Source organism: Phaethon lepturus, unplaced genomic scaffold (assembly GCF_000687285.1).
Source record: "Phaethon lepturus isolate BGI_N335 unplaced genomic scaffold, ASM68728v1 scaffold15650, whole genome shotgun sequence".
NCBI classification, from domain to species: domain Eukaryota; kingdom Metazoa; phylum Chordata; class Aves; order Phaethontiformes; family Phaethontidae; genus Phaethon; species Phaethon lepturus.
The window spans coordinates 534-22,595 of NW_010512729.1; the positions used below are offsets into that span (position 1 = coordinate 534).

At 40.5% G+C, this 22,062-nt stretch overlaps 1 protein-coding gene across 1 annotated transcript in view; it reads left to right on the top strand.

The window, feature by feature from the left end:
* Window positions 1–875: 875 nt before the first annotated feature.
* LOC104621474 (xylosyltransferase 1-like) overlaps window positions 876–22,062 on the top strand; it is a gene marked incomplete at both ends in the record, with an annotated part of 35,221 nt that continues 14,034 nt past the window's right edge. The window contains one exon of the mRNA XM_010287983.1: window positions 876–1,404. Within this exon, the coding sequence (XP_010286285.1) occupies window positions 876–1,404 (529 nt within the window). The remainder of the gene's footprint in view (window positions 1,405–22,062) is intronic.

The window sequence follows — 22,062 nt, forward strand, 5'->3', positions numbered from 1 at the left end:
AACTTGCTCTGCTATTGATGGGCTAGGACGAGTTCCCGTGGTAAAAGGTAGAGGCAGGGGTGAGATCGTGAAGCAAAGCATTATTCTGCATCACACAAATCTTTTACATGATCTGTTTTTCTTCCTTTATATATTTTATATATTACAACATTATTCTCTTGTATATTTATCAAAGCATGCCCAGCCTGGAGAAGAGGAACATGGTGGTTAAGAGTTGACATCTGAGCCTGGCTTTGACCCTCCTGGGGAGCCTGAGCATCTGCAGCTTCTCACCCTCTGACACAGGGCTTGTTGCTGCCACAGCTTCCCACCTGCTGCAAGGCTGCAGTGCACCCTGTGGGAAATACTTCTCCAAAGTTTTATTGTGTAGGAGCTAAAAAAACAAAATTAGGAAAGGTTTGGTTTGTAGCGAAGTTACTTCACTGAAAGAAAGCTTGCTGCTTTCTGAAGAGGAATGGGGCAGTTCCTGGGATACCAAACTGTTGTCATTAACACAAGGAGTGAAGAAGAACATCGAAGGACCTGCGTTAGCTCCATTGAAACCTCTGTTCGTTTTGCCATTGATTTTTAACGGTGTCAGGGTGAAGTCTCTGGTTAATAATTGCTCAGAAACCTGTGTAGAACCTCCCTGCTGTGTCTGAGATGGGGGTCGGAGCCTGGCTCGGTGATGAATGGGGTGCACGCTGTGTTTGCACTGACTCGGGCAGCTTGGAGGCCTCTCTCAGCTACATCTTTCTGTTATGAACCCTAACATGGGGATTTTTTGCAGTGTGTTGGATTGCAATTGATTTATGCTTTCATGTAATAAATGCTTTTAATGCATGGGATGTGACTATTTTTAGTAAGATGAGTATAATTTTTCTCCCCACTTGTAGGATGGCTATTTTTCCCACCGACCGAAAGAGAAAATGCGAACAGACAGCAATAATGAAAATTCAGTCCCCAAGGACTTTGAAAATATTGATAACAGTAACTTTGCTCCCAGGACTCAGAGACAAACACACCAGTCTGAGCTGGTGAAAAAACCCCTTAGCAAGCAGAAGGAGCACTTGAGAAAGAAACTGGAAGAGGAGAAGACAAAGGAGAACTTGCTGCTGGGGAAGAACTCCAATGAGGTGGTGCAATTCAGTGATCACCCTGGAAAAAACAGCAGCAACAACAACAACAATTTGAAGGAGATTCACAGGTCTCCCAGACAGCATAATTTAAAAAAAAGTGGAAACAGCTCCCCTGAACTGAGATACGACCAACCACCAAAGTGTGAGGTAACAGGCAAAGAGGCAATCTCAGCCATGTCTCGGTCTAAATCTAAGCAGTGTCGGCAAGAGATCGCAGAGGTGTATTGTCAGCACAAGCACGGGAAGCTGATGCCGGAGAAGGTGACGCGTTTCTGTACGCTGGAGGGTAAGTTGGTAGATGGTGAAGGAGAAATAACATGTTATCTTGGGGGAAGGATTCTGTATATTTGAAATGGCCTCCTGATGACAAAAAATGGCTTTACTGCCGGAATGTATAATGTACTTAGTCTGTGAAAACGAGGGAGCGTTTGAGGATGTTTTAAACAGGGAGTTATATGGATGTCACAAGATCCTTGATAGATTCCTACAGAATGTCTTTTCACTTTACTTCCACCAGATTTTTATTACACTATGTGATCTAGGTATTCAGTTGCTACTCCTGTTTATTTTAGTTCTTAACCTACAGACACGGAGAAGCATAGTTGAAGTCTTGTTATTCTGTGCATCAGGTGTGCTTTTTGGGGATTGGGGAACAGCCGTGGTAAATTTTGGTGCCTTATGCTAACCGATTAATGAGTGGCATTGTTGTTATGGCCATATGGCCTTTTTTCTGGCACAGTAGAGTCCTAACTGATACCCAGGACTGCTAAGCATTTTGATAACCCAGATAATTATCAGAAGTATAATAGAAGAAGTTCCAAAACATGGGGAAAAAATTCAATTTTTTGGCTCACTTCTATATTTAATGTTCTTCAATCAGCAAGAGTAATTTTCAGAATCGCTGTTGTAAAGAGTCCATTACCTCTGCTAGCCTCAGCCAAGCTTTGATTTGTTGCTTTTGGTTTCTCCATGCAGTCAGATACATGAGGTATCGCTCCACTTGCTGTTGGTTTGCATGTGTGAGCTGACCTTTTCCTACTTTTCAAGAAGAGGCCTTCATGTGCCACCATTCATTTAGCTGTAAGCTTCCCATACAGTAAAGTGCCTTTTTTTTCTTTCCAAAGCATTGATCCATAGATCAAAGTGGATATTGATCAAGGAATAGCATTATCCGCAGCAGCACTTGTTTATACAGCAGTTCAAAGTCCCCATCCTGTAATTGGCACTTCAGCTCATCCGTGTAAGGATACGCTGATGTCTGTCTAAGCTGAAAGTGCAGAGGGACTTGTACAAACAAGAGAATAGGTCTTGCTTTGAGATGGTAGAGTAAACACGGTGAGCCAGGGGGATTAGGCAAAGCTTAGTTTCTTCCATTAGGAATATTTAGTTACATCCTCTCACCCCTGCGGCTTACCTTTTTATTGCACCATTGCAAAGCAGTGGTTACTATTGGGTGGTTTTAGTGTGGGAGGGAGGAGGATCCATGTTGCTATTGCCTAAATTAGGATGCTAAACTCCCTATACAGACAGTGGGGAAAAAAGGAGGTGCCCCAGAGGATGTTTCCAAACAAGAGCATCTGTCTGTAATAGGAAGCTTAGGCTTTTAATTTAGATGACACACATTACCAGGATGAACTGCATAAGCACCCTATTTCCCACCCCAGTGCATCTGTGACTGTTTTTTTGTTGTTGTTGTTTTTGTTTTGTTTTTTACCATGTCTCTCTTGGTGTTTTTCTTTCTTATCATGGTAATAATCAAAATTGTTAAGCTGGGTGGGCAAACGTTGGAGGTAAAGAATTAATGGAGCAGGCAGAAGACTTGGTCTTCAGTGGGAAGCAGGGAGAGTGACAGCAGAGGCAGCACAAGTTGAAGGGGAGATAAAAGAACAGCAAAGAGGTAAGAATTGAGCAAAACCAGACATCAGTGGCAGGCTGAGCATTAGTGAGTATCCCTGAGTGCCCCAAGGTCCCAGTGGGGTGCTGCTGCTGGAATCCACTGTGATAAGCATGTCCTTAGTATCCTTCCCTCTTCTTCTCTAATGACAGGCAAGTCAGCTTTGGTCTCTGAGAAAGGTGATGGAGGTCAGCACCTTGCAGACACTGTCCTACACTTTTTGAGATCAAGGACCTATCTTAGAAATGTTATCAATGCTATATACCTTGTGTAGGGTAAATGCATCACATATACAAATATGCAAGTGATATCCTGCAGAGCTGGAAGATGTACTGTCATTAGTGTGGGCACACACTGTAGCTGTGTGCAACTTTGCACACACCTATGATTCCATCCCCTGCCTGGTAATCTGTCTCCCAGGGATGCAGGGTGACTTTCCAGAAGTTTTAAACAACTGCCATTCTTAAAAACAGGCTTCTCAAGAAATATTTATTGCTTCTTTTTTAAATACTGAATTAATCTCATATGCCCTGCAGTCGGGATAAGAGCATGGTCTTAGAACACAGGAACAGCATCACCTTTTACACTTGAAGCCTTTCAGTATGTATGTACATTGCACATTGATATGAATGTTTCTGTTGTAATAAGACCTAGTAAAATGTCCAGGAAAACTGGGAGCTACAAACATGACTAGAAGAGTGGAGAAGTTGTCCAAATACACTTTTATTGTAAAATACACATGAATTTAGTAACAACTCATGAGGTATGGATATATACCACATTAAAAAATTAACTGTAAAAAGACTGTGGCTACAATTTTTAGGTTTGCAGTGCTAAAATTTCATTTAGATTTTTATTTTAGGCAATGATACTTGTTTAAAAGAATTATTGAGGGATGTCTTAACTTAGCCAGAGGGATCGGGATCCTTGTGGAAAATGTTGACTTTTCTTTGCCTCAAGGTTATTTTGTTGTGTCCATGCTGACAGCTGAACTTAACCACTCCCACAGCCAGATTTCCATGGCAGAAAATCTGCACATCCTGTGTTACATACAGGGTCGCTCTAGAGCAGATTTGGGTGCTTTTCTGGGGGGAAGTGATAAAGCAGCAGCTTATTGAATGGGACACGAGTTGCTTATGCAGGAGGCACCAATGCACAAGCAGATTGGGACATCAGACCTACAGAGGAGATCCAGACTTTGAAGTCACTTCTCAAATGTCTGAATACAGGACTATCAAGACAGACATGTAGGAAGCCCAAAACTGAAGGTGCCCAGTGCCTACTGGAAGGCCTTGTATGTGTATAACTTGGTAGATTCCTTAAATTTTTACAGCCCTGTTAAAGATATATTGCCTGAGTTTAACTCGGATCTCTCCTTCCCACTGCAGAACATAAATACTGCTGTTGTTCACTCACAGACTGGCTCCATCCCTCATCAATCCCTTCAACTCCAGAGGTCCTTTAAAGGAGTTGAACTTGGTTAGGAGATGTTTTTGAAGCACTGACCATCAGCCTTTGGGGATATAAGACACCCCATTGTTAGGATCTCTGGTAGCAGGAAGTCTGTGTAAAGATCTTGCCACTTTATGCATCAAAAAAAGCTGTATGCTGTTTGTCAGCAAAAGTCAGACATCCGGGGACTGAGTCTATGTATTCAGCATGTGAGTGCTGTTTCCTTCAGTTTGGTTTGAAAAAAGGTTTCCTGTCTGTTTTCAGCAGAGCTGTGAAGTATAAATATTTATGCATTGGAGCAGCACATTCATCCATTATCCCAACATATAAATGTGTTCCCGGTGCTATGGTTTCCATTGAGATGTCATCCGGCATTTAATCCCCCTGGATCCTGTCTCGGTTGATCAAAACCACAAAGCTGCTAAGTATAGCTATCAATCATGGACATGACTCCATCCAGCTGGATTGTCATAAATGTTAAGTGATACGTTCACTTCTGAGTGGTTATCAACAGGAACGGGATCTTACAAACTGTTTCTTTTTTCTTTTAAGTATTTTATTGTTTCCAAAGGCAACAGGCAAAGGAAGTCAATTACAACTCTTCAGCGTATAAAAGAAAGGACTATTAAAACCAAGAGCATCATGTTTACCACCTGTTTGACATGCAGGTGTTATTTCCATGAGAACAAGAGGACACACATTGCAGTCCCTTTAAGGATGTTGCTGAGAGACAACACTGCTGAAGCAGCAAAAACAGATTTGGCAACTTTACTATTTACCTGACTTGCAGAGCACGTGAGCTGGCATTTCCCAACAAGCTGGTCCTGAAAAGAAGGCACAGACATACAGAACATGGGATTGGTGGCAAAGGCTTTAGGTTGCAGCCTTATCCAAAGTCATGGCTGAGATCAGGGCCACAGACAGCTTGCAAGTCACCCTTCACTTAGAAGGGAATGTTTGGACTTTGTAGAAGGGTGTTTTTCAGGAAATGCTGTCAGTGAAGGTAAGAGGGGAAAAGTAGGTTCAGCACAAGGTTAGATAAGGAAAGAGCAAATCCAGTCCCATGCAGGCTGGGGAGATGGTACAGGGAGACATCCTTTAGGGGAGTTCTTCTTAGGAGACGTGATACGGAGATCAGCAACCTGTGGACAATGTGTCAGATTGTTTCCTTGCTGGGGCCATTTCCAGCCTGGTCCTATACAGGCCAGACTAGAGACTTGCATCTGCTCACCAAAACTGTTGGTAGACCTGGACCAGCTGCCTCCCTTCCTTGTCCATCATTATACATGGCCCTCCTCTTGTGCAGAGGTACTGGGAAGAAGCAGAAGTTTCAATGCGAATTCTTGGCTCTAAAATAAGCTTCACTCTGTACTTAGATAAACTCCTCTTTGACAAAGCAGAAGTGACCTGATCTGTGACATGTTTCCCCCAGCAGAATCCCTTATTACCGTGGGCAGGAGTACAGTTTAGAATGGCCACTGTGACCCTGACTACTGAGATTGCTGCCTAGATTATTGTGCAGCAGTGCAATTACGATTACACAACTCCACATTTCAACGTGCATATTAAGGTTGTGACTTCTACTTGCGGTCTTCTTTCTGTGATGAAAATGGCCAGCTTCTGACCTAGTGGCTGTATTTAGTCCTCAAATTCTGTTTTCCACTCCCACATGGATCATGGAAGTTTGTAGCCCTGAATCCCTTGTCATGCACGTTTGTTGGATATGCAGCACGGTTCTTCCTTAGTCATTGGCACCAGGTCTGTGAGTCATCGCAGGCGCGGTGCCAAGTGATATCTGCATCAGTCCTCCTCTGGGCCAGCTTCTCTAGGCTGCCATATCCCCAGGAGAGACTCTGGCCCAATCCTTATCATTAATTACCCAACTGGCTTTATGCTTGACCCAGATCTATGGCCCTAGATAGACTAAAAGTATGTAACAGGTTTTTTTGCAGGGTATTTTCTCAGATGTAGCTCTGGCAAAAGAAGAGTCCCTAGGAAAGCAGAGAGCCTCAAGTGAGCCTGATTTATTTCCCCTTGGCTCTTCTGTTGTCTTTTCTTAGTTTATAAATCAAACAGGTTTTCTGCTACCTTCATCCCTGTGGGGTAAACCCAACTCATAAATAAAGTAGAAAAATAATCAAGCTACCCTCATTCCACATCATTCATCAGCACTGAAAGAGTTCTTTGCAGATTAGATTGCTTTCTCCCTGGTTGCTTATTGATAATGCTGCTCTGGCACACTGAAACAAGAGTTTTCAGTTTCTTACATGCTGCCGAGAAGAAAATTTTCCATTTATATTTGAAATATATATTTCAATATTATATATATTGAAATATATATTTGAAATATCTATTGAGTTTCATATAGAAAACAGCCTTGTTTTGGTTTTCAAACTGAGAGAAAAGGGCTCTGGACCTCTGTTTACTGAATAATACACACAGGTAACAGTGATCTGCATGTTTATAATTTTTTTTATCTGACTACTTCAAAATGACAGAAAGAGGTGTGATTTGCAGGAAGGGAGAGGATAAGCCACTAAGATGCCAAATTCTTACGGGTAGAGTAGAGCTGTTGTTCAAGGCATGGAAATGAGAGCATCCTCTATATAATTTTAAAAGAATGGGAGCTGTAACTAAGCAAATACAGAATTTCATCTGCTCTATATGCATGTGTATGTGCAGTGACATATAAACATACGGCTTTGTTTAGCTTTCACATTTTTCCCAATGCATTTTTGGACTCACTGGGTTTGATCTAAAGATTATTGAACCCCAAATTTGTCTTTTTCTCCCAGTTTCAGGATTCCCAATGGCACTGGCTGCTCCTGCTTTTCTGTACATTTAATCTGTTAGTGTGACAAAATTAGTGTGGTGAGCTATACGCAGTTTCAGGAGCATGTAAGAGCCACTGCACATGCAGTCCAGACAGCATCTTAATTTGCTGCACCACAGATGATTCTGCTCGCAATAAATTTACTGTGAGTAGACTAATTGCAAAATAACCCTAATTGAGTAGTTATCAGCGAACAACATCCTGTGGAACAAAACTGCTTACAATTAATAGCATTTAAGCCATACGCTGGTATTCTGCAGAACGCTAAAATGTAATTACACTGTGTACAGAGATTGTGTTCTGTTCTGGAAACCATGTTTCCAGCACTACTTTGATTATAAAGGGCCATTTCAAGATTCAGTACTTGCATTTTGGATGGAATGAATTTATGAAATAAGTGGTGTGTCTCCTTTCCCCTTACATGTGTAAAGCAGAACCAACTCTAATAATAATCAGTGAAGCTGTGGCACTGTAAAGAGAAATATGAGATCTTACGAAGAATGTATGTTGCCAGTGATTCTCAGATTGACTTTTATTATGACCACACGTGCAATGTTGGATAGTTAAAATTAGGATGTAAGTAATGAAAAGATACTTCATTGTTTTGAACAAAGATGGCCACTCCCTCATTGTATGGATGAGGACTGGAGTATTGTCATTTATGTGATGAAAATGCATGTAAATGCTAGGACCCAAAGTGCATCTAAGCTTCTGTCACCAGGCTGGATGTGCAGGCAGGCTTCCCACTGCAGGGCTGCCTGCACTGCTGTTGGGTGACACTCTGGTCTTTTGAAGGGAGTGATGAGGCAGCCTTGATGTAAGAGCTGCCAAAACGCTTCCCCGTGCTCGCAGCTGAGTTGTTCCCTGGGCAGAGGGCCAAGTGAGTGAATTACCCTCAGAAGCTGGATCTAGCCAGTGGGTCAAACACTGGACAAGTTTCTTTGCAGAAGGAAGATCTGCCTTATAAGGGAGCTCGAATGGCTAGAAATGACCTTGTGGCATCGCAAAACAGGGTGACATTGTTTTGCCACCTCCCTGCATCTCTAGGGACAGCTGCAGTGTAGAGGACAGGAAACTGGTGTTTCTCAGAGATGGGTGAGTTTGTGGCATTGCAGAGCTGAGCGATTCTTCTCCCAAAAATAAGGCCATTATGAGCACAGGCTGGCTCTGTCATTGCAGTCTTCCATAGTTTCAGCTTTGGTTTTAGAAGAAATTCAATGAGGGGAAAACTGTGTTGGGTGTCCGTGCCAATTACTCCTTTTATTTAAATACAGACAATTCCTGTCTAGATCCATCTCCAAGTTTAGAAGTGGGAGAATGAAATTAGACTGATGTTCCTCTGTTTCTGCCACGTGATGCTACTGCCCGCTCACGTTTTTCCACGGTAGGCCTGTCATTTCATCTGTGGATCTGGTGGCTGCAGAGTTGGTCCCTGACAGGCCAGGGCAGCAGACTTGCGGAAAAACATCTTAACAAACAGCATCCCGAGGAAATGCCGAGGGCAGTGCATGACATAAGGAATGGAGGGCAGAAGGGCTGGAAAATTTATGGTCAGCAGCCCTAGTTCTCACCAAGCCTCTGTTTTGGAAAATGATATTATTTTATGGAGCATTAAAGGGGGAGCATGGGCAAGCGTGGGAGAGGATGATGGCTAAGTATGTCCTTGCTGCAAACCTCCTGGGAAGAGAGCATGAGGGTAGCAGAAGCTCAGTGAATATTTTGATAAAGATTACTGTGTATGTACAGAGATGAAAGAAAAGTACTTAAGTGATCGCTAATGCTTCCCAGTGATCCTGAAATGTGTGGACAGATATTGGGGGGGGATGACAGTCAAATACAACTATGGCTAGAGAGAACTATTAGTACAATGGTATGAGCTGGGGAGCAAAGGGGGGAGAGATAAGAAAAAAGAAAAAAAAAAAAAAAAACCCAAACCAAAACCACCAAATCCTATCTCTCCCTGTAGTAAGAAAACTTGAACCATACTGGCAGTCATGTTTTTTTTTCATATAAAATAGCTGTTGGACCTCTGGAGTGGACTCATTGCAGTGATTTTAGTAGATGGACCTTTAAGAGGAAACATGGCATCCAATTCTTATTTTTGTTCAATGCCAAGGAAGCAGCTGTGCAATGTAAATGCACAGTAGTACTGAACTGAGCTTGAGTTAAGGTTGCACAAGCAGCCTCAATGTTATATTCTTTCCTAATTTGACTTTGCAACCACAACTGAACGGTGTTAGTGTTGTCGTTATGTACTAATTGTAAGCAGGCAGCAGCAGCTTTCAGATTTGGTTTTTCATTTAGGCCTAAAATGTCACAAAGGACACAAGGAGATTGCTGGGGCTGACTTTCTAGAAATTCAGCTCTGCCTTCCTAACCATTGCACTTCTCTAAGTACCATTACTTAGCAAAGTAATACTCTGTTTTCACAAGAATCTACAGCTGATGAACTATTATTTTGAGAATGGGGAAATGTCATGTCCCAATGTTAGCTGCGACTTGAGGCTGCCACAGTTTGGTTTGAAGTCAGTGGCACGGACTGCATTACTTTTAAAATAATTGTGGGGAGAAGTCTTAACAATTAATTTCCTCCTTCTGAGCTGAGGCAAAAGATGTTCCTCTCTTGTGGATTTTTGAAACAGATGCCTTAACTATTAACAGAGTTTGTTACAGGATTAAGTATACAGTTAAAAGGAATGCACCCCTTTTCAGGCAGGTTTTTCAAAAGGTGCATTTATTTGTTTTATTTCAGGAGTCGCTGGGCTTTATGAGACCAGTGGCTGTTTTGTAATGTCTTTCCTTGGAAATGAGGAAGAGTTGTTTAAGGGATCTTCTCTGAATTAAAATGCCAGCAATCTAGGCATGAATCCAATCTTTCAGGACATTAATGCCATTTTAAGACTCCAAACCGTAATTTAGTTGTTTCTGTTGCAAGTTTTTTTTTTATGCAGAATGTAGTTTTAAAACATCAGTTTTTGTTTCCCCCCCTGGGTAATCATGACTTCTATAGAAAAAGTGAATGACAAGGATCTGTAGCTGAGCAACCTTAGAAAAAGATTTTGAAAATGCTTAATGTATATCTAGTCTTCCAAATAAATGCTTGTCTTTGGTAGTTTGAGAGCATGTTAGAAGTGAATAGCCCTGATTCCCCACTCACACTATTTTAATATCCATGATATGTCACTGATTTTTCGTCTAGTTGTGTCAAAGTTATTCCTGATTGACACATTTGTAGGGAAGAACAGAGTACTCCCAACTCCCAATGTCTATTGCTGTCACCATCAGGCTTAGTTAAATGCATATTAAACTCTGAAGTATTCTTTTTACAGTTCTACTATAAAATAAGATAGTGGTTTTAAAGTCCTAGCCCTACTGAAAGGTCCATGGCAAAAGTCCATAATTTTCCTTCCCTAGTTTTCTCATCGGTCTCCAGGGAGGCCAAAAAATTTTTCAGTCCTTTCTCTTAGAGCTTGCTGAAGCTGAATCATCACTCCCATCTCTTGTGTTCAGGGCTTACCCATCTGTCTTCTTCCAGTGGATGTCACTGTAAGAATGGTGGGAGATTTGAGCCAAAACCCAGAATTATACTGCAGGAAAATCACTATCTTTTAACTCAAACTCTGCAGTTTACTGTAAATAATTTGAATAGTGATTGTATGTGCTTTCAAACTGTAAAGTTTGTTCTTCAGGACTGAATCTCTTGTTGCCTTTTAAAACTATTTCTCCATATTGCTGTTCTCATGATAAAACACAGTCTTCTACAGGCAGTGCTGCCAGGAGAGCACTGGCATACTCCAGTGGCTGAATTCCCCTGCTGCACCACCTTCTCTTTTGCTGCTACAACTTTTCTGGGCGTTAAAAGTTTTGAAGAAAGGCTCTTCTACCTCCTAATAATGTGCTTTGTCTAGGCTGAGGAGAGTGGGTGCATTTAGATTGTCGGTGGTACATATTAAGCTCATTAGTAAGCATATAAAGGCTTGGTTCAGACTTGGGTTCAAGTTTCCAATTCATCATTACTGCATATACACGCTGGCTGTGTTGTTAAAACTTCAACTTCACACATTTTTATTAACAGCAGTATGGATATTGCCATTGAGTTATGCCAGGAGTTTAGAGAAAAAAAAAGCCTGTGTCCTCATGAATCAAAAACTTTTATTTAGACACCTCTCTCCTCACCTTGCATTATTCCCTGCAGAATCACTACCATGGCAAATGAAGGTTCATGTAGGAGGACACCCTTCTGGCCTCTGTCATGCTGATGTTTTGGGGGCCAGCTTTGTGAGTTTGAACATGAAATCTATATGGTATCGTAAAGATACCACATCGTCTTTGTGTGGCTCAGCTTGAAGAAACACATCTACAGAGTTTATCTCCCACTTTCTTGCTAATTCCTCTGGCTTGCATTTGCTTACTTTAATGACCAGTTGTTCTTGAGGCATGATACTCTGCAACAGTTGTAGGTCTTGTAAGGGAGCACAACAAAAAAAAGCTGTCTGTTGAAAGGATCTTTTTCTACAAATCTCGTTGGAAACCTCACTACTTAACTGAAGTTCAAGGCAGCCCTCCATGTAACTAGGATATAATTGCTTGTATCATTCTCTTTGTTGCAAGATGGTTGCTTCTCTCTTGTGGCGATTTTCTTGCCCAAACTAATGGTGAAGTGTTTTGTTGAAGTCTTGATTCATTTGTGTAACTCATTAAAAGTTGTAAGAGAAACACTTCGCTGGTGAGAATGCACCTTTGTTTGTGACCAGCTGTAAATAGCAGCTTTAAGCAGTCTTGCTGCTTACTCATCTGTGTCCTTAACTGGAAATTAAGGTTTCTATCCAGCCAATGAATATTACCATGCAGTGGAGTATTTTAAATTGTGCTGCTTTTAGACTGAAAGCTTCTGTGTATGTGGCGTGTTACTGTGCTGCATAATATTGTTGAATTTGACAGTAGCATGACTAAACAGAACCCTACATTTTCATGTTCTCCATCTATTTGTGGGCTGTGATTCATTCTGGGCAATTTACTGAATAGTAGGGAGGAAAAAGGGATTTTAAAAGAGGAATTTACTGCAATAGGTTTTACCCATTTGTACTTTCTCTTTTTCATGGGACCTAGGTGTAGATGCTCTGAAAGAATTTCACTAATATACCCATAAGTCTCTGAACAGGTTTGAGGATCTATTCCAAAGTCATTTTCTCTAGGAGTCATGTTCTTTGCTCGCTTATTCAAAAGCATTGTAAGGAATATACTCCCTTACAGAAGGGAAAGCTGGGCAGGAGAAGCCAGCCTGGCTCGGTTGCCCACCTTGCCAGAGTAAGCAAATGGCTAAGGAGAGGTGTGACTGAGATTAGTTGTGAATAGAGCTACTGAGATTAATTGTGAGTAAGACTTCTACATAATGCGCGCTGGATTTGCCAAGCCACAGCAGAGGGAGACTATGTGGAGCTGATGTGTTTTTGTAAATAACTCTACCATTTTCTGCCAGGAGGTGAACAACAAACCCAAGCTTCCCATGAAGTATTAAAAGCAAAGTGGGCTAGAGGTGTAACTGATGTATATTCACTAGTTTGATGACATCACTTAAATAATGTCTTATTTCAGTAACCTTTATCATCGTACCTTAAAATGCACACTTCTATCTCCATAATTTTAAGATCACCAAGGAAAGACAAGACAATGTTGTTCCTACAGGAGCAAGCAAAGATCAAGAAAAGAAAAGAGGTGTTCAGGGCTGGGGATTCTTTTCTTATCAGTCAATGGAAGTGTACGGTCCAAAGCAAAGCACGTCCATCCAGTATTTTGGGAATAAGAACAGTTTTATGGCAATTCTGATTCTGAAAATGCTCTACCAGCAGATCCCTGAAAAACAAATGGGAAAATCACTTCTGTCAGGCTCCCAAGGAATACTACAGGAAGACTTCAGACAGCTCTAGCATTCTTCATCTAGTCTGCAAAAAGGAAATCTACTCAAAGTGGTCCAGTTCTGGATCTTCTTAATGAGAAATCCCCCTAGATACAGCTCCATCGTTTACAATGAAAAGGCCGCGCTTAACACACAAGTTCACACGTTTTCATTTCTCTCAATCATTTATGGCCATTTGTAGGCATAATCTGCCAAACATGCAGATATCTTAGTGTTTTTCTTGATGTTTGCTTTCTATTGCTGCAGACTGCAAAAATTTACGAAAGAAATAAGAGTGATACCAGAGAGCCCCAGTGCAAGCTTGAAATGGCTCAGAGTTCTATGGGAATCCATCCAAGCAGAAGTCTCATTTAGAAGAGTAAGGAAAAAAAAAAGATTCTCTTGTCCCTACGTTGAAAGAATATTTTTCTCAAAGTCTATTTATTGTATTATCACCTGGGGATGTGATTATGCAGAGAAGTCATTAGAGACCTCCCAACTAAAGAGTGACAGCAAGAATATGCTCCATTATCCCATATCATAAGCCAACCATTTAAGCACTAACTAGAAAGTAAGCCCTAGACTAGTACTGTGGAAACTTTGGTTTCATTCCTTGATGTGTCACAGGCTTGTTGGGACACCTCAGAGAACTCATGCCATGTACAGAACAGGGATAACAGGTACTTAACTCCATTGCACATACACACAGAGAAAAATGGTGTGCGGTGGTGGTGGTGTTAGTTTGGTATTTAAGTGGATTTTACATCCTGTTTATCAAGAGACTTGGAAATAATTTTGTTGCAAAATAACAACAACCTTTTCTGAGTCCCATAGGAGTTTGCTGAACATAAGTATCTTTAAGGAGGAAAATTATATCCAAGTTTCTCTGAAGTCACTTAATTTAAGCACTAAAATCTATAGTTCTATCCCTGAAAAACCCTGGTGTTTTGCTGGGGGAATGAGGGCAGGCAAGAGAGCAGTCCAGCTGTAGGTCCAGTCTGACTTACTGTACCTTCAACAAATTTATTAAGACATCACTGGTGGCAGTTCTTCAGCTTTGTACCACAGCAATGCACAAATGTGAAATCAGAGGAAAAGTTTTCCATGATGTTTATGTTTCCCCTCCGTTTTTATCTGTTTGGCTCAGCAGCTTCGACCTGGTACAAGAACTTGTGTGCTGCTGGTTGATGGCTACTGTAAGAGGTATCAGTTGTAGTGTATCAATTATTGCTTCTGCGTTAGAGACCTAGGAAAAGCATGATAGTAACTTTCTCTCTTGAACTGGTAACTATTAGCATGTTTGATATTTTTGCACCAAAACAGGTCCGTTCCCTTTGTTTAAGGGTGGATAGGAAGGGAATGGTGTTTTTAATTATCATATATTTCAAGGACTGTCCTGTACTGTATTAGTTTCCTCAGTAAATTTCCTAAGGTAATGTGACAAAACAGTGATTTTTCATTATGAATCAGCTATCCATGAAAGATTGGATTTAGGTCAGAATTTATTACCATACGACACTGAAGCCAACATTTAACATAACGTCAGCTGTCTTGATATTAGAGAGTTTTAATGGCTATGCGGTTTTATTCAATGATGAAGTTATTTCAGTTGTGTAGTATATGTCTAGGCAATTTGATGTACAGAGCCTTAAGATGAAAATTGGATAAACATGGAAAATGGTGATTGATTGGTGGAAGGTTGCAATAATGTCTGCCTTGATATACCTTTTATTGTTAAATTATTTATCTTACGCAATCTCCTACACTTTTAGGAGTCTTTAAGGTGGCATTAAATCGATGTTTAAATCTTCACAGTCAGAAAGGCCTCATAACTCAAACTGATAAATAGCTTCTAACATATCAGGAGGAATCATGATCCATCTTAATATCTGAAAGTAGGAAAGATATTATTCTTTCTATTTGCTACGAATCCCTGTAGAAGGACTGAGCCATAGACTGGATTAGGAGACAGAAAGAAATATTAGAAAGAAAAAGTATGGTAGTAGTTTGTCTGGGTAATTGAGAGCAAATTCTGTTTGCTTTGAAAGATGAGTAGAAGTTTTCACCAGGACTGAGCAGAATAGGGTGAATTGACATTCACATGCCGTCTGTCCTCAGAGGGCACACCTTCCAGAGGTCTGTGGGGTGGCTGATTGATTCCTGGAGGCAAAAGTAGAGAAGGGCCACAATTACTTTGTCTGCCAAGGCGTATCGAGCGTCTATTCCAGATGACTAAACCTGCCTTTGGCTGATTTGTGCTCCGGGTATAAAAGGTACATGGTGGATCAGTGGAATAAAAGGGTGTGGCCTTGGAAGAGCTGGAAACAAAACCACGTGATGGCATTTGGATTTGTCCCTCAGGGCTGGTGGGTAAGACTGATCCCATGCAAACGGCCATCGAAACAGCCCATGTACTGTAAAGCCTTGGTGCACTTGAGCTCTGCCCTGCATGTCTTCTCACCTGTGTTCTCTTGCCTAGAGGTTGCTTAAATACAGATTAATAATTTTGTATTGCATTGTCCAGAAAACCGTACAGATTTTTTTTTTCCTCATCTACCAAGTGTTATATGGCAAGGGCCTGAATTCTTTATCTAGAAGGCGGATAGTAAGATCAGTAAGCACAGCTGAAGCTGCTCTTTTGCTGTCTATGTACCAATTTAAACACTAGAAAGAAATGTTAAGCACAGTCAATAAGCAAAAGTAAAATCCTCATTCAGATGGTAACTAAACCCAGTGAAGAGTGAATGGGAAGTGCAAGTTCCTTTCCACCTTAAAGGCGACGATCTTGTTGAACACTAATGCTGGAATTTTCTTTGAATAGTAGGAGGTTTTTTATTTTTCAAGGTGGAGATGAAAAAAATTATCTTATGGATAAATAGGATCTCCAAATGAGTTTTCATCTTCAAGCATTACAAATTTATTTCAACCTATATCTAAACCTATACAGCTGCAATAGCACAAAGCTGCCCTAAATCATAGAATCATAGACTAGTTTGGGTTGGAAGGGACCTTTAAAGGCCATCTAGTCCAACCCCCCTGCAGTGAGCAGGGACATCTTCAACTCGAGCAGGTTGCTCAGAGCCCCGTCCAACCTGACCTGGAATGTTCCTAGGGATGGGGCATCTACCACCTCTCTGGGCAACCTGGGCCAGTGTTTCACCACCCTCAATGTCAAAAATTTCTTCCTTATATCTAGTCTAGATCTACCCTCTTTCAGTTTAAAACCATTACCCCATGTCCTATCACTACAGGCCCTGCTAAAAATTTTGTCCCCATTTTTCGTATAAGCCCCCTAAATAAACCTTCAAAACTTCCCGAGTTTGCCCAAAATTCAAGCAGAACGTGAAAACCTTGCATCATCCCTGAATAACACATTTCAAAGCTGATGAAACCTATTTCATCATTTGCATAAATCTTGAGTCGAAATAATTGTGATTTGACAATTTTCTTTTCATTACATTAGTTGAGTACTGAAAATGATAGCTGGCCTAAACTGGCATAGCCTCATTTGGATAAAGCAGTGAACCTAACCGACCCTGCAGCTTGTGTAAAAAGCCATCATCTTCCTTTTAGACAGCATTTGCCTATGCTGAGGCAAGACGCAGGAAATCCTACATTTCTTCAGATTAGTTGGATCAAGCTGGACTGGAAATTGCATAATACTACACAGTAGGCATTTAGCATCCCTAAAACTTCAAGCTTCAAAGAGCACTTTCCCCAGCAGTTCAGGCTCCCTACCTGGGCTTGTTTATTGCTTTGAACATGCAGACATACTTCTATGATTCATAATCATCCATAAAGAAATTCAACTGTTATTTAAAATGCTCTGTTGGGAAGGCTCAGTAGTTATTAATTAATAATGTCATTAGTAAAGCAACAAAAAGGCAGGTAAAGATGCAGTTAGAAGTATTAGCTGGGTCTTTGCTGCCTTCAAAATTGTGTTCATATCTGGTTTCCCCAGGGTTAGCTTGTTGGTGTGCATTGACTCTGGGTTCTCCTCTTCATACTCTAGGCACTTGCTCTGTAAAATACTGACTGATGCATGAGTATGTCCATAATTAAAAGTAAATCAAAATGCATGTTAGCATGCTGGTGTGGGTTAAGAGGTATAAACTGACTCTTAATATGATTTCAGTGCCGGAAGCCTGCCAGGGACTTGTGAGAAGTGAACACAAAACCACTCAGCAGTATCTTTGAAATGCAGGCTACCTATAAAAAGTGTGTGTGTGGGGGGGAATCTGTTTTGAACTGCTGTTATATATTGCTAAAGAGAATTAGCAATTGAAGGTTTATAGACAACGGTGTTGCCACTTTATTACAGTGCCAGTGAGGATAAGCACGGTGAAAGTCAGTGCAAACATGGTGTAAGTGGGATTAGAGTTAGACTAACTGAATGCTGCTGTCTTTGAAGAGAAAGGATGAACTATTTGGAGATTTCCTATACCCACTACTGTCTCAGAGATGAGCTCTATTTAGCAATATTTTGTTCGCATTTTACTTTCATGCTGATTACCGCATTTGCAATGTGTCCTAGTTTTGTGTGGTAATTGGTAATCTGGAAAACTTACTTGGTGTGCAAGATTTAATATTAGTTCCTGCTGTCATGCTGACAATGAATTAGCTTTTTGGACTCTATCATATGTTCTCAGCAGGCACATATGTAATCAAAATGAGCACACGTTGGGTTTCATATTAACACTCGCATCACCTTTGGCAAAAGGTCTCTATGTTCTTTGGGGATTCTACCATAGGGCAATGTAATTATAGTGTCAGGTATAATTGTAATTTTTAAATACTTCTTCATTTAACATAATATTAACCCTTTCCATAGTAGATGACTTTAGGATTTGGAGGGTGATTTTGCTCTAATAAAAGAATTGCTAGCAAACAGGTATTCTCTTTCAGATGTTGTCTTCAACTCTGTGAAAGTTGTCCTGTTGAACAGTAAGCATTTGGTGCCGTAAGACATTGAATTAATTTACATAAAGAGTCATTCCAGAAATTAAAAGAATTCCAGAATTTAATGTAAATTCCTTTTACATTAAGGAAAAAATGGTACTTACTGTGACATTAAGGTCAGGGTGGTGAGCAGACTGCTTTTTTTTTTACTTTACCTATTGTAAAATAATATTGTGAAGTGTTCTAAAAGATTTCTTTCTGAGGAAATTTCTTGAAGTACTGCCTTAGAGATATGTTTTCTCTGGGTTTCTTCTTTTAACATTGAACTTGATGGTAATGTTAAAAACTTTCAGTTGTTGATAAGCAGTACCATTAAATTGAAAGTAAACATAAAAAGGGAAGGGATTGTTTAACATGAATAAACTAGAATAGTGAAATAGTAACCTGGCTTTGATAGGAAATAGAATGCTTTCTTCTTAACCTTAAGAATTAGATGCGGTTTTCAATAAACATCTTTGAGTAGGCAGCAAAATCTGCACACTGCAGTTTGTTTTATGGATAAGCAGGCTGGCACTGGATGTCTTGAAGTAAATGCATGTTGGCATCTGGATGACACTCCTAGTCAGATGGCTTGGTTTTAGGCAGTCATGCAAGGAGCAGGGGGTTGGACCTGATGATCCTTATGGGTCCCTTCCAACTCAAGATATTCTATAATGTGAAAAAAAACTACTTTCCGACTCTAGAAATAAATACTCAAACTGAGTGAGTACTCAGTACTTTTACTCCTTGTAAAAGGAGGCATGGGCAGAATTTGCCAAGGAATCATGACTTTGCCTGGGGAAAAAAAAGTTATATACCACAGAAAATTTTTCTAAGCATCCTCAGCAGGCTACTTTGGCCTGTATTTTTGATAGTATTAATCAGATCTTAAGTCTTGCAGCAGAGTGTGGCAGGACCCAGGCACTCAGATTGGTGGGGAACAGTGTTCTGGAGGGGTTGTCACTGAAGCACAAAGAGAAGGATCCTCAAAAATGACTCAGTTTTGGTGGGGGCCAAGTGATGGGTTCTGCCCTGTCCATCTCACACAAGAAAGGGAGCGAGTGAGTGGTGTCTGTATGGATAAACAGTTCACCTTCTAGCAATACTGTCTTGGGAACTAATATGAAGAGATTTTTCATCATTCTTTTAATGTCAAAGATACTGGAAAAGAAATTATATTTGAAGGAAATTGCAGTCAGTTGTATTTGATTATTTTAGCTAGAATGGGGGATTGTTAAGGAAGCTCGAAGTTAATCTGCATTTATATAGATCAAAAATTGTTCAGAGCTGGAACATGAGCAAACTGAGCAGAATTTGGTTCAGACATGCTAATTCTCTTTTGATACTAATTTTACACTGTTGATTCTCCATTGATTTCATGTGGGTGACTCCTGCTGCATAGCAGGAGATGGACTGAAATTAATTCAGCAGATGAACTGAAAAGAGTTACATTGCTACTACTCATTAACTAACTCCTTGCCTTAAAAAGTAATATCTATCCTTAGCTACAATTAGAAGTAATCTTTGGGGGTTTTTAGCTTTTAAGCTATGAGAAGGATGAGTTCCTGATAGTCCACAGCCACACAGAAGTGTTTGCAGCAGCAGCTGCAATAGTAATTGGAGACCTTGCTATACCTGGAGACCTCAGTGATTCCTGATTCTCCGGTGCTGTGATTTTGTACCTTTCAGTACTTGAGCTGCTACAATTAGGATCCTTACTGGTCCCACCCTTGCAGATGGTGAAGTATATAACTGTTTTTGCAACAAACCTGTTGGGGCTTTTCCCTGTCTCTCTTACCCCTTTATCTCCTCATCCTCCTCTTCCAGATGATGCTCAAAGTATTAATTATGAGAAGGACTGGCTTAACCTAGCCTATGTGCCGATTTAGTTGCTGTCGCTCAGGTGCTCAGTGTCTGAGGGCTGTGGAGCACTTGCTCTTCAGTCCAGGAGCCTGCAGTTAATGGCAAGCTTTAACCAACTGACAGCCAGGGAGTCTTTCAGTTGTTACTGCTATGCTCTGCTAATATTTCTTATTTTTCCTGGTCTCTTTTTTTTTAAATAAACATGTCATTTTACAATCTGCGAGATGTTTCTTGTTTCACACTTTTTCATCTCCCAAATTAGTTTTGCTTAAGAGTTTTGCTGCCAGTTGATGATTTTTATGTCCTACTGTACCATAAAAGCCAAGTTGTGAATGTATTTGTTTAGTTTGGGGTTCCATCTTTGTAGAGGTAGAGGACCTGAATGACATCTGAATGGAGGCTTTTTTCTTTTTTTTAAGCCTCCCCTTGTGATAGGAGTAGTCAAATAGCTTATGTATGAGTGAGCAGGTGGCAGAAAAAAACCCCAATTAATGGAAACCAATGCTACTGAATTACATCTAGAGCTTCAAAGCATTTTTTTAGCACTTGCTTTACCTAATTAAAATGCATAACTACTTGGACATGTGCCCTGTCTCATAGTATGCTGCGCCATTAAGTTATTCCTAGAGATCCACACTCATACATCGTGCTCACTTCTGCCAAACTCCACAAATTCAATGGTGTGGGATAAGCTGCACACAAGCAAAGCCTCCCTGAAGTCAAGGTCCTGCTAAAGCCTTGCCAGCACATGGGTGGCAGCGTTGGGCAGGATCAGTCCCAACCGCAGTAAATAGCAAGTGCCTAGTGCCAAATTTAGTGCCAATGACTGCTAACATGAAGGGGAGAGTTGCAGAACGGGAAGACAGACTCTGAGGATCAGAGCTAAAATATATAATAATATCCATTATTATTTTTGTCTGTAACAGATCAGCATTAATTTTTTTTTATTTTAAACTTTGCACAGATGTTAATTTTTTTGCAGTATAGAGTGGAGTCTTCTACAAGTTACTGTTCAAGCAGCTCTTTGACATTCAGGGGCATCATAGCCTCGTTAAAATCTGAGAGAAATTTATAACTCTGCTTTATAAATTATGGTATTATTGCAAGAATGTATTTCACATACAAATTCTCCCCAGATGCTTTTAACAGCAGCCGGTAACTTAGTCAATAAAATGACATTTTCTGCACTTGGGGTTTTTTAACCACAAAACTGAAATGTCTAGTGAAATACAGAAAATCAGTTTACTTTGTTTTTGTTGAACATTTTTCATTGCCAGCAATTTGATTTTCCTTTGTTTTCCTCTAGTGGTATGTTAATGGGATCTTTTTATACCATGATGGAGTAATAGAGTAAAAGTCCTTTATTTTAGCAGCAAGACTATGCTGTCTCTTTCTGTTCTTTGCCCATATATGTAAGTGCAAATATACACCCTTGTGAAAACCAATCCAAATAATTGTCATGAGAACACTGAAAAAATCAAGCTCCGTTAACAAGTAGTAATTTGTTCCCTGCTTGCAAAAACATATTAGGAATTGTTTTCCCTATTGGTTCGAAGGGATGAATGTTGAAAGGCCGGCGTCCATACCCCCCCTGCTAAGGCTGTAGTCCACTTGCTCTTCTTAGAGATGTTTCTGAGTAACTGATACTCAGGTGTGAAATGGGGAGTTAAAATTACGTCTTCAGCTTCTCGTGCATATTTAATATATATGTTTATGAATGAAAGAGATTTTAATATCTAAAATCTCTCTTCCATGTGGCGAGCTTGCTTTTGAAATTGCTGGGAATGCTCACCCTGACTAATGTGTTAGGGCATGCGTGTTTGCTGCTCACGCAGCTTGCACGGCTGGAGTCAGCCTGTTCGAGGGCAGGGCTTGGGTTTAGCTACAGTGGAGGGTGGAGAGTGGGCTGGAAAGTGGAGAAGGCATTTAGCAGCTGTCTTGTAAATGGATGTTTCACACCGAACCGATCACAGTGAAGCATGGAATTCAAGATATGATTTTCAAGGCACCCTAATTGGATTAGAGGGATTGTATTAAAGATATGTTGGCTATGAAATGTTTAGAGGAT